A 12,909-nucleotide genomic window follows, 5' to 3' on the forward strand; every position below is an offset into this window, starting at 1 on the left:
TTCAATTAGTGACTTTGCTGCAGCAAAACCAGAGCATGTAAATTGTATTTTTGGTGGGGTTTCTGGGAAAGAGTTCATGAAACAAAACAGACCATTAGATAAAGGTTGGTAAAGTTCAATTTTTATTTTTCTTTTTACACTGTACTTAACACATACAGCGATCCAAAGAAAGTCAGTAAAGCAAATATATAGCACTTTAAATAAACCACTTTCTCTCGACAGCTTCTTCTGAAACATTCAGCACGTTTAAGAAATTCCATACTCAGATGGATTTCCTTACACATTTCCTCTTTTGAAAGAGCTCTTAAATAAGCTTAAGAGTTGTTTATTATAGTTCCTGTAAATGCATTCACTTATTCATAAGAATAAGTTACACCAATAAAAAGCCTTTAGCTGACAGACTTGTACTTTATCCACTGGTTTGGGCCACGCACTTCAAAGGGTGGCTCATTGAAGTAGATGTGGTGACCCAGTTCTTCCAGGGGAGGCTCTGGGTCAGTGGTAGCAAACTGAGCAGCTTCCTCTATCTCCTTCCTTACTGCCACATCAATTTCCTAAACCAGAAATTCATGCTTATTAGACAACAGCTCAGAAAAAGCATCATGATTTTGAATGTAAAGGCCATGGTAAAGTATCAGTCAGAATCAGTTAACAATTACTAGAAATATAAAATCAAAAACGTTTTAAAACTCCTTCCCTACTAAACTGCATAATTTTGGGTAGTACTGGTACCTTACTGACCAAGGAACATGACCCCACTGAGCCTAGGGGGCTCCTCAGGGTTAGAGAGTTCCTCACTCCTTCACTAGGATTCTTCACATTTGGTCATTTCCCTTTCCAAGACTCACCCCCTTCCTGGGGAGTCAAGAAAGCCCAGATAATTTTGATTTCTATCTGTTAGCAAATTACACCCTCCAGCCTTACTTAGCACCCAAAAGCAAAAGGCCTTTCCAGCAGAACACAACTTCAGCAGCTGGTCTGCAACAAAACTTCACCTTCACCTATAAAAGTTAAAGCAAACCTTAAAGAACTTTAAAGAAAAGCATGGCATACTGCCCAGTGCTGTGCTTTCTGGAGATCATCAGTGTGTGACTGCTCAAGAGCTTCCTTACATAGCAACTAGAACCATACCTTTAGTTCTTCAACGCTAGCAAGGTTGTTGTTGACCATTCTGTCCTTCAGCAAAGTAATGGGATCACTTTTGCTTCTCACTTCTTGAATTTCTTCTCTAGTACGATAGCTAAGAACAAGACAGGCAAAGACATGAGTGCTGGAGCAGAGTGAGGTCTGGACACAGCTCACTTCTAGAAAAAGAGTCCAAAGAGGTGGCAGGGATGCAGTGACAACACAGAACATTCATCACCCAAAGGATGGTGCAGCAAGAGCCAGAGGCCTCCAGAGAGAGATCTGTAAATACCAATTGAGCAGAAGTAGCTCCAGACTCAAGGAAAAGGGGAGCAAACCCAGCCTCCTAACCCTTCCCCCCTATGGAGGGGGCTGCATGATATGCACAGGCTGCCAAGTCACTGCAAGTTTCCAATGAAGAGCTGGGATACACCTCTACTTCATGCAGACACATGCAGCTTGATCAGTTAGAGCAATGCCCAAATCTCTCTAGTACCTGGATGTTTGTACTTTTAGGATGTGTTCTACTTGTCTGGGCAGTCCAAACTGTTCCTGTAATTTGACCTTACAGGATTTTAATCTTTTTAAAACCCCAGAAAAGCATGATGCTATTCAACCAAACCTTCATTAGGACACAGTGTAAGCAGAATTCATTAATAGAGAGCACAGAAGTTTTACTGACTTTGTGCTTGTTCTAAACCCACATCTTTTAATTCTGCAATAAAACATGTTTGTTACATGGCTACGCATTATCAGCTGAGCAATGAGATGAGTGAGCAGGCTACTCATAGCAATTTCATTGTAACCTTTAAATGCATCTGACATCTGATTTAAACACTGAATTTCACAGTTTAATCCCTTAGAATTTGACCATCAGTACTTATTTTCAGTGAAAAGAAAGAAGAAAGAATGTGACAGTACCTTATTCCAGGGTCACTCATACTGTGGCCATGGTAACGATATGTCTGTAACTCCATCACAAGAGGACCCTTGAAATCAATAGAAATACTGAGTGTTGCCACCACGAGTGACCAACTTGTTACAGCAGCAACTATTTGCTTGAGCTGAATTGCACCAGTGATCAATTAGTTTTATTCATCAGGTTTTTCTCAGTTTAATTTAAATTAGCACATCTAGTTTCACAGGGTAAAATGAAACCTAATTCTTTTTAAATGGAAAGCATGTGCTGATATTGTAAGCATTTATTTTCATGTTCTCATTGAGCAGCTTTACAATTTCCTTCCTTCCACCATTACTCAAAATATTTTAAATTACCTCACAGAACCTTCATTACTTCAAGTATTGAAAATTTTCAAAACCAGTGTTACTGTACCTGGGTGACAGACACTAATATTGACTCACAAGACCTTTATTTCACTTTCCATTTCTTGTAAATATAGAATAATTATTACCTTCCTTGCTGCTTCCCCTAACTAAACACAGAAATCACAACTGCCTGACAGTCATAACACTTTTCACAACAGAAAGTAACTGTGGTAGAAATGGGAAAAAATGACAGTATAAATAATAAGTGTTTGGTTAATACAAATTGAGGAACTACTTATGCAGCAATAGCTTGCAAGAATTCTACCCATGGGGAAAGAATGCCAATTACAGACTTACCTTTCCAGATCTGCAGTACTCAGCTGCAAACTTTACTGCTTCTCGGACACAGAGCACATCCATGCCATCCACCTGGTAATGAGAAAAGACACATTAAGGCAAAAAAATCCCAGCCTCCAAACTTCCATTCTCAGTATTTCCACAAGCGGAACAGAATTCAGCTTCAAGTAAATATATGTAGAAATAAAAGAAATACCTCCGTGTGTGTTGTGTAGGTATGTGCACACACACTCCCCCTCAAAAAAAGCTGTACTCACCCTGAGACCTGGAATGAAGTATCCTCTTTTGTAGTAGTCAGTGCTGGCTGCAGCTCTTTCAACTGATGTTCCCATTCCATACCGATTGTTCTCACAGACAAAAATACAAGGCAACTTCCATAAGGCAGCCATGTTGTATGTTTCAAATATCTGGCCCTGAAAGAAAATTAAGTTACATCTCATCAGGGAGCTCAGCCTTCAAGCATTAGGCTCTACTGAAAATCCTTCAGTTGCAGAGGTCTAGAAATTGTAATACTAAAAGTGATCTGAAACCAGCCATTTGCGACAGGTCAGAAGGAATAAAAGAGAAGCTACGTTATATAAGGCAATTTTCATCTCAACCAGTAGTTTACAGAAGTTAATTTTTAAGCCTGAATCAGTATCTGTGTTAGGGTACCACAAAACCTTCCACTTTAACTTAACTCAGGTATTTCAGCAACAGTCATAAAAAATACTTGACAATTGATTTACCTGGCAGGATGCTGCTACAGCAAAGTTAAGTTTGACTGCAGTCAACCTTGATTGCTCTGAGTCAAATTCAGGGAAAACCATGAACTGACATCTCCACCTGTGCTTTGAAAGTGTGAAACTATCAGTGGTACACACAAATCACCAACTGCTTATCTGGCTTATTGTCTCAGCTGATAACATGAAGAGTCTGGCTGGAATATCTTGGCTGGAATATCAATAGTAACTGGCTCTGCCAGAATGCTCTGTCCTCTTCTCAGTCTTCAGAAACATGATTTACACATCTCTCTCTCCCTATCCAGCAGCACTGTCATCTTCACTGCCATCCTTCAGAGCTCTCCTTACAGCACAGACAGTTCAGGGTGCCACACTTAGGTGAGCTGTGCACAACTGGAAAGAGGGTAAAGAGTAACTGGAAATCCCTCCTCTCAAGACTCGAGTACCATTCACATAATTAACCATTAGCCTCATTCACTCTCTGTGTTCCAGAACAGAAGGAGCCAAAAACCTTTCCCTCCACTACAGCTACAAGGGCCAAACTCAAAACAGGGGTGGGGAAGGACAGATGTTTACACAGTCCAAAAAATGATAAAACACTGCAGGCACATGGAACATTCCTGATATATAAAGAGTACCTAGCAATTAACTTCTAAACTGTTCACCTGAATCACCCCTCTGAGGACTACAAAGTTGTTGGAACACATCCCTGCTCAAACACCTAAGACAACTCAAATAAGAGGTGGCCATGTCCAAAATGTGCAACATGCCTGGCCACCTCCATGGAGTTCATCAACACTGCCTGGGTTGCAGGTACACAGGGAGGGCAAAATGTGCTCTTCCACCCCTTGGAGTAAAGGCAGAGCTCACAAAGCACAGAAGGAAAATGGATTCCCCCCAGCCACGCTGCTTTACCTGATTGGCTGCACCATCCCCATACAAGGCCACGCAGATTTCATTTTTAGCAAAGTATTTACAGGCCAGAGCAATCCCAGCTCCAAGAGGAACCTGCCACAGAGTACAGGACAAAACATTTTAGAACAACATTTAAAAGAGTTGAAGATAGGCGGCCTGAGATCTTGAAGGAGACATTTAGGCTGTTAGAGACCTGCTCAACAAACAAGCTGTTACCCACCTGCTTCCCTTTGTTACAAATGTTATTGCAGCCAAAATATAAACATGAACGGTATTCTCAATTTGAATTATTTTTGCTACAGTTTACAAAACGGTGAGAACACCAGAATAAGACATACCAGCCACAGAGCAATGGTACCTGCATACAAGCTCACAGAGCACAAAAACTGAGAGGAAACACTGAGAGGCAACAGGACACGAGCTAAATTGAGCTTGTGCTTTAAAACACAAGTAATGTACATACCTGAGCACCAACAATACCGTTGCCACCATAGAAGTTTTTGGTATACATATGCATTGAACCTCCTTTTCCCTTTGCACATCCTCCTTTTCGACCTGAAACATGAATAACAAGCATCTTCTGTTTTGGAGGAAAAATACTAAAAAAATGGAAACATCTAATTCAGTTCCTAAAGGTAATAACACTAAGACCATGATCTGTGTGGAGTTAGGACATGATGGCCTCTCTCATGTTTAAGTTTACACTTAAACATCTCAGAAGACAAATAAGGGGGGGAAAAGGGAACAATTACAAAAGCATAATTCTGGAAATATGGATGAGATTACAATATTTCAAAACCAACCAAAAGTTTCAGTGTCCTACTATACAAAAGCACTTTCAGATAAATATGAGGTGTTTTTTTATAGACAACAAGGTCCCATATCTTAATCTGCAAGAAGTATATAATTACTTTTGGCTTCTGCAAGAAAAGTAAGAATAATGTTCCAAATTAGTTGCAATAATTTAGACTTGTCCTCCCTTTGACAATAACCACATGTAAAAATTACCAACAGGACACTAAAAAAAACCCCAACCACTACCAGCTCCCCATTCCACCCCAATATAAACATTAGTCACCCAGCCCAGCTTTATTCAAGGTGTAGTTTGAAGATAACAAGTGATCCATGAAGCATTACAACAAACCCTATTTAAATGAGCCCATCTAAGAACACAGAATTTCTCATCAGCCCATTCCATTTCCTACTCTTTTCTGTCTTGTTACTATTCATAGAAGATTTTATTTTATTTCTAATATGCACAGCTTGTCTGGTTGGTTTTCTTACATTAGCTTTCGTGTTTATTTTAGAAGTGAGTCTCTTTCTGAAATTTGTACTTCTCTTTCTTACTTTGTAGTGGATAGTTTTTATTATTGATGTTTCTCATACCTTTCCTATGTTTATGGATTGGTTAATTGGCTTTGTGGGAGCTATTACAGATTTTGCCAGCTAGGACCAAAGGAAAAAAAGTCTAATTCTAAGAAAAATAGTTTTACGAATAAGTGTAACTTACCTTTATCAAGCTCTCTCCACTTTTTGTACACTCCCTTCTTGTATGTTAGAATGTATTTAAAAATTCCTGATTAGCCAATGTTACTTTTTGCTACATTTTCTACTTTTATTAGAACACAAACTCATTTCTCATGTAATTGTCAGTTCTCCTGAAAAGTCCTTTTCTATAGCTTGTTGCCCCTAGGATTTTATCTACTGGTTTTGTTTTGGATGACTCTGCTTCCTTCTCCTTCAAAGATTTTTTAATTCTGTCATTGTAACTCATGCTGTCTTTTAGTTGGGCATTTGTAGTTGAGATCCTTTTTTGCAAGAATGGGCTCTAGCAGCAGCTCTAAGAACTTTCCCCAAGTGCCATTTTCTGGAATAACTGTCTGTTTACCACAGCCACTCCTTCCCAACTGAAAGAGCCCCAGTAAAGTCAAGTATAATGTTAAAGAAAGTTATGTGTCATGAAACGTAAAAAAACCCCACTACATTATGACTCATATTTGTAGTTTCGGGGTCCATAGTTGGCTTCAGTCATGACAATCTTCCCATTTACTTTTTGACTTACTGGTATCCAGTGACACTTGGCAAATCAGCCACCACTGGATTCTGGGTTTTTGTGCACATTACAGATATGCATTCTTAGCACACACAGTTCTTAGTTTACAAAATCATACCCTTATCTAACCCCCAAACAGGCTTTCCTATACTAACATGTCAAGCATGCAGATTCTTAGATCAAGTCTTTATTATACCAGTGATGCAAAAAGGCCTTCAAGCTCCTTGCATCTGTTCACAGATCTCATAAGAGTTCATCAGGCTGATCCTCTCTTCCCTGCTCCAACCTCAACCCTACTCTTTTGCATCTCTCCTTTCTGAAAAATCTCTGCCTTGATTATTGCTTAATATTCTTGTTACAGTCAAATTTTGCCAAATCATTCAGTTTACCATTACAGGCAAAGTTTACCAGTCTTCCTCAGACTTCATCAGCATAATTCTGAAAATCCAGGTCTTTCTCCTAGGAAGGATAGTGCCCTGTCCCACTGGGAGCAGATGCCTACCATCAGCAAGTTCAAACCTGCTGCAGCACAAAGAATACAGCATATGGTATCCAGAAAAATCTTATGAATTTGTTCTTTAGAAGTACCAGCACCTTAAACATTCCTGATTAGCTAATTTTCACAGTTAAAATCACTGATTCATAAAACTGAAACAACTGATCCATTCTGCTATGTCACTAAACTGCTTCTGAAGTCCCAGTAGACTTTGTGCATTGACATCACTTTGAATTTGAGAGAAGAATTCTGACACAAGCACAGCAGATGTGACCTCACTCTGCTGAGCACAAACCTGTAAGTTCTGCGAGAATCTCCCGGACAGGCACTCCCCGGGTGTAGGTGAAGCCGTGGGCTCTGTACGCTGTTATCACATGGTCTGTGGGCTTTATGGCAGCCTCAATCCCCACACAGCAAGCCTCCTGTTACACAGGACAGGCAAGGTTAGCAAGGAAGAAAAACACAGCTCCCACAGTCAGCACTATGGCACACTGCTGATCCCACACACACCAAATGGTGGCAGGTCACTGGAGGAGCACAGATACAGGAGACTGACTTAAATCCCAAGGGTTGGTAACAGGCCTGGAGCTACAACAGCCTTGGGCTCTAAATTCCAACCTGACTGACTAGCAAAGGCACATGGGAGAGGAACCAGAATCTGCAAACATCTGAAGAATTTCCATCCCCCAATGAAGTATCTCTAAAATCACAATTCAAAAACATCAGGGGATAATGGACAGACAGCAAAGTTTCAGTAAGTCCATGAAGGAGTAGCAGAGGGGAGGAGATTTGGTCAATGGATGTTCAGGGGGTTAGGCCCTTGTTTGGGCAGTATGTTGGTGTGAGTCATTGGAGGCTGATGGTGGCAATTAGTAGGCTGTATAATGTAATGTTAGTTCATAGGTGTTTGTGTGAGGAGAGGAGGGTTAAGGGGAGGAGTACTGCAGTTGGGGGGATAATTTTTAGCATTGTAGGAGGTTGAAGTTGTGTGGGTGGTCAGAGCCGTGGGTTCGGGTGGAGGCTACTAGTAGGGCTGGCCCTGTGCCTGCTTTGCAGATGGAGAATCTTAGCATGAGGATAGGTCCTGGCTGTTGCTTTTTAGTGGGCACATGATCCATGAGATACCAAAACAAAAGCCATCAATGAAACTTGAGGGGGAAAATGCAGGCCTTCAATCGTGCTCATTCCTCACATTCAGCTGATCTTCAGCTGCACTGTGCCCTTCCCTGTCTTAGTGTCTCTCCTCCTCCCTCCTCTCATCCCTCTCCTCTCACAATGCATACAGATAAACCAGTTCTACATTCTCCACTCTATTAAAATCCCTACATGAAATAAGGTAAGACAATATAAAACCTCCTGGCCAAGAGTTCCTACCTGACCATCATATAAGTGGCAGAAGCCACGAATGATCTTCTGCTTGTAGAGCTGGTCAGACTTGAGCTCCATGCGGCGGATGGTCTGCATGGTCTTGTAGTACTGGAGCCCCTCCTCCCGAGTCATCACCGCCGTGGTGCCCGGCCCCTCCTCCAGCCGGTGGAGGTCACATTGCTGCGCGTTAAACAAGTCATCATGTCCTCAAAATCATTCATCCTACTTAGGAATATTACTTAATTTTTTTATGATCTGCCATTTTAAAATTCAGAGTGTAAGAGGTCAGGACAACTGTGCACTTTTTCAAAACTCAGGGAAATAAAACCCTTACTTTAAATAAAGACAGATTTCTTCTCAGAAAATAAAGCCTCATTATTCCTAGAAGCAGAAGATGAACTAAAGTCCTCCAGCAATATGGCAAAAAGCACATTTCCATGGTTGTTGCATACTAGGTAGGAGCTACAGAGGCTTAGTGAAAAGATAAGATCAAGAGTTTCCTCTGTTAAACAGTTTGTAAGATCTGGCCCTAAGAATGGCCATCACCTCTGCTACCTCTGCAATAAATAAACAGTAAGTTCAGTGGAAGAGACTAAACAAATTACTGTGTCAGTGCAGATTAAATGGCCAAAATACTTATATATAGGTTAAAGACAGTTTCTATCAAATCAAAAATCACTCCAGAGCAAATCCACTGACACCTAGATGAACTGGATATAACACCTGGGCACACTACTCAAGACAACTCTGCTTCAAAGTTCACAGAACAACAGAAACTCTGGAGTCTTGTTATCAACACAGGATCAAATATTAAACCTTGTATCTACTCAAAAAAGAATTTTCATATAAACATATATTCCTTCTCTTCCACCTGAAAAAATTTTCATGCTTTACAGGCACAGCCAAACAGGGAGAGGGTGGAAAACAACACAAATTATTTCCTTCAGATTTTCCTTCATCAATTCCTGAATGAAACACCAGCCCAGAAGCTACTGCCAATAGAAACATCACTTTTTCCTGAGACTCAGCCAGAGTGTAAAGCTGACAGAATATAACACACATTTTCTGAGCAGCACCAAGTCAAACATTGAAAAGATGCCATATTTTTTCCTCAAAAACCCACACAGACTTCAACCAGCTGCATCTTTGGGATAGACTGCAAACAACTAATTGTTTGAAAAGCATTAAGGAAACAGAAAGGTTCATTAGCTCCTTTCTAACTCTGTTCTCACAGCTGCATTGTAGTATAACAGCTGCAAAAAATCACAACCTCACATTCTTAAGAAACAAGTAACATTATCACACACTGCCAACACTGTACTTCCAGCTGCACTTAGTAATCAGGTCAGATAGTGAGGGGTTTGGTTCTGGAAATTCAAACCATATTTTCTAACTGAAAAGAGATTTGGGGACCAGTCCATCAGGTTAAGATCTCTAGCAAATGCTTACAAAGAATGCCAGTATTAAGTGTTCTTCTTCACCTTAATCTCAAACGTAGCTTCACTTGCGAAGTCTCCGTAGTTACGGGATGCTACCATCACTCGAGAGGCCTTAAAAAAAGACAAAACCAAAGCATGAGCAGTGTTTAATGTAATTATCAAGTAAAAGTATGTGACTTTTCAAGTCATTTCTAAGAGTATTCTTTTCAAGTAATTTCTAAGAGTACTTCCAAACTGAGATAACTTATAAATAAGACACAGCAGTAGCATATCCCATAAGACCTGGGAACTTTCATTCTGTATGCCAAAGTCTATTAAAACCCATTATTTAAAATTAGGATTAGAAAAAGAGAATTTAAGATGGTAATACCCTTGATTATCTAAAATAAGCCCAGTAAGTTTCAAAACTTTTGACATAGAAGAGCACCAAAACCATAAAAATAATTGTTTATCCCTTCACATGCCAGGCCGACAGTATAAGGCGAGGCAGCCAATGCAGACTTTGACTGCTGACTCTCTGTGCTGATTGGAATTTTGACTAGATAGAACAAAAAAAACCAATCCAAAACCAACCAAACAAAAGGAATCCAGCAGATATCTGAAATATAAACTACCTGCACTTTTTCTTTTTAACAGGAAGAGAAACTGGGGGAATTCAAAGCCATAACAATGGAGAGAGAGAGAATCATTTTAGTAAGAGCATGGCCACTACTGTGGCCACTCTAAAAATGTGGAAACACAGAAAGTGCCTGAGGACACAAGAAACACAGAACAATAGAAAGGGTGGCACGGTAGGGGAGAGATAGGAAAGATGTTTAAGAATACATTACTGGTCCCTCTTAAAGAAGGAGCACAGGGTATTGACCAGTGAATGGTGGTGATTTTAGATGAGGAGCAAGTTTCTGTGCAGCATCAGACAGGATGGGCCCATGTCCATGCATGCACTGCGGCCACAGCGTAAGGAGCACTACATCTTTCATGGCAAGACTGTGCTGCTAATTAAGTTACACAAAAACTTCAGCAGCTCCTTCAGCCAGGGAATCCACATACATTTAGCTGAAGGTAGATTTCACCAAAATTTTGAGAATGTTCAGGTCACCATCTCCAAAAAAGTTCTGACTGACATGTGTGAAGCTTGGGAGAAAATTCTCAACCCATGCTGGTTACCTCCTCTGTTGCATATCGATCAGATTTATCAGTAACACTGTTCCCATTCACCCTGCCCTGTTATCAGATTAAATATTTAGAAGTTTTAATTTAAACCCAGTTTCTACACTATTTACCACAATGCATCAGTATTATCAGTGAAGAAAAGCTGTTTTACTCCTAGAGCTGGAAGTAAATCCACAGTTTGGATTCACAGTATCACAGAATGGCCAGGGTTGGGAAGGATCTCTTTAGCCCACCTGGTTAAACTCCCTGCTCTGTTCAGATTGAGGAGTCTGGACAAAAGCCCTGATATGGGCAGTACACCTATCAAAAGTAAACCTAGACCAGACTGACTGAGGCCTTACCTCGCTAACAGCTCCCTAGGTTAGCAGCGTTTGGAAGGAAAAAAAATGAAGAGTTAAGTAGCTGTATCAAATAATGAGGGGAGGAGAAGTCAGCAAATTAGTGTCCAGCTAGAACAGAACCCTGCAAGTGGTAGTTTCTATACATGGAAATCCATCTGTACACTCTGGAGAATGCTCAAAGCACATATGAGATACTGCTTTATGGATTAAGTCTACCTCTATTTATTTGGTAATTTATGCCTTCACTACAGAGACATAGGAACAATTAAAGACAAATATTTACATATTTGGTAAGCAGTTATTGAAATATCTGAACTAGATTTACTTTGGCATTCCAGGAGAACACAGCATCTCCAGAGCAGGCCAAGTACGTGTAGTAAGGGACAAGTTTTAGGCCCCCATATCTGCAGAATTTAATCTAGAGATTCTATTTGTGAAGTAGGAAATACTCCTAGATATGCAGCCCAAAGACAGATAGCAAGAGCTTCCAGTAAATTTTCTGCCCTGTGTTTTTCTGACGGATCCAGTCATCCACAAGCAGTGAATGCCTGGGTGAGAGATCTGCCTCAGAATGGGGGTGCAGCAGCACATCTGCTCTCCATAGCAAAAAGGCACCTGATTTCCAGTTACCTAAAAGTACCCTTTAACTCTGGTCTTGCCAACAAGTTTTCTTCAGCAGGGTTAATTTTTCCTCATGGCCACAGTCATTACAGTGGAATAAGTAGCATGAAGTGGTAAAAGCACGATTTTTCACACAGCAAAGGTAAAATACAACAAATGACTCACACTAATAACAAAAAAATAACAAACTTTGAAACAAAATTCATGCAGAAGTTGAAAGGGGCTAAGCAAAGGGAGGTCGAGCAGTTCAGTCAGACGCTGAACTCCACTCGGGCCGAGCAGATCCCTCAGAGGGACCTGTGCAGTCCAAGTGTAGGAACAAGATCGATCAAAGCCCTGCGCCATAAAGGGCTTAAAAAGCGAGACGACCATTTTACTGTCACTTGGGATCGTCACGCAGAGTGGGGGAAGGAAAAACCAAGGTGTTGGTTTTTTTTTTTTTTTCTTTAATTTTTCATCGGTTTTTCTCCTTTGCCGCCGGAGCCACATTCCCGGGCAGCTCCCGCCGTCCCTCCCGGGCTGTTCCTGGAGCTGCGCCCCGCGCGCCCCTCCTACCCCGCACCACTCCCGGCCGGGCCGGCACCGGCGGCGCTCGGCGGCCGCACTCACCGTTCTCCCGGCGGCCGCCGGGCCCTGCAGCAATCGGGAGAGCGCGGCCAGCAGCATCTTGCGCATGGAGCGGGAAGGGAAGGCAGCGCCTGCCGCGGGGCCCGTCCGCGGCTCTCCTTCAGCCGCTGCCGCCGCCGCCTCGGCCGCGACCGCCGCCTGTCCTGCGTCCCCGCGCCCTGCGCATGCGCGGGCCTGCGCTGCGGCGGCCCGGGCAGCGCCCCCTTCTGGGCGCCAGAGCCGATATGTCATTAAAGGTCATTAAAGGTCAGCCGTGAGGGACAGCTCGGATTGCCCCTCAGAGCCGCGCAGGGCGGCCAGCAAGCACGGGCCCCTGCGTTAGGAAGAATTTTGGATCCTCTGAGGAATTTCTTCTCAGAAGATGCGTGTTTCTTCTCAGAATTCTGAGAAGAATTTCTTTTCAGAA

The 12,909-nt window shown here is 41.8% G+C and overlaps 1 protein-coding gene across 2 annotated transcripts; it reads right to left on the reverse strand.

Moving 5' to 3' along the window:
- Window positions 1-99: 99 nt before the first annotated feature.
- Window positions 100-12,676, reverse strand: PDHA1 (pyruvate dehydrogenase E1 subunit alpha 1). 2 transcript variants are annotated; one of them, XM_071430432.1, is made up of 12 exons: window positions 12,486-12,676; window positions 11,256-11,270; window positions 9,784-9,852; window positions 8,309-8,482; window positions 7,230-7,356; window positions 4,849-4,940; window positions 4,386-4,478; window positions 3,006-3,161; window positions 2,749-2,820; window positions 2,047-2,114; window positions 1,132-1,240; window positions 100-554 (listed from the first exon to the last, which is right to left on the reverse strand). In XM_071430432.1, exons 1-12 carry the CDS (start codon window positions 12,549-12,551, stop codon window positions 390-392), a joined length of 1,206 nt encoding a protein of 401 aa, XP_071286533.1. In that variant the 5' UTR covers window positions 12,552-12,676; the 3' UTR covers window positions 100-389. The 2 variants fall into 2 exon arrangements, with proteins under 2 accessions (XP_071286533.1, XP_071286534.1); XM_071430433.1 differs by lacking the exon at window positions 11,256-11,270.
- Between the last annotated feature and the right edge of the window lie 233 nt (window positions 12,677-12,909).

The sequence above is a fragment of the Agelaius tricolor genome, unplaced genomic scaffold (genome assembly GCF_023055355.1).
Source record: "Agelaius tricolor isolate 1412-34295 unplaced genomic scaffold, bAgeTri1.0.p SCAF_7, whole genome shotgun sequence".
Classification (NCBI taxonomy): domain Eukaryota; kingdom Metazoa; phylum Chordata; class Aves; order Passeriformes; family Icteridae; genus Agelaius; species Agelaius tricolor.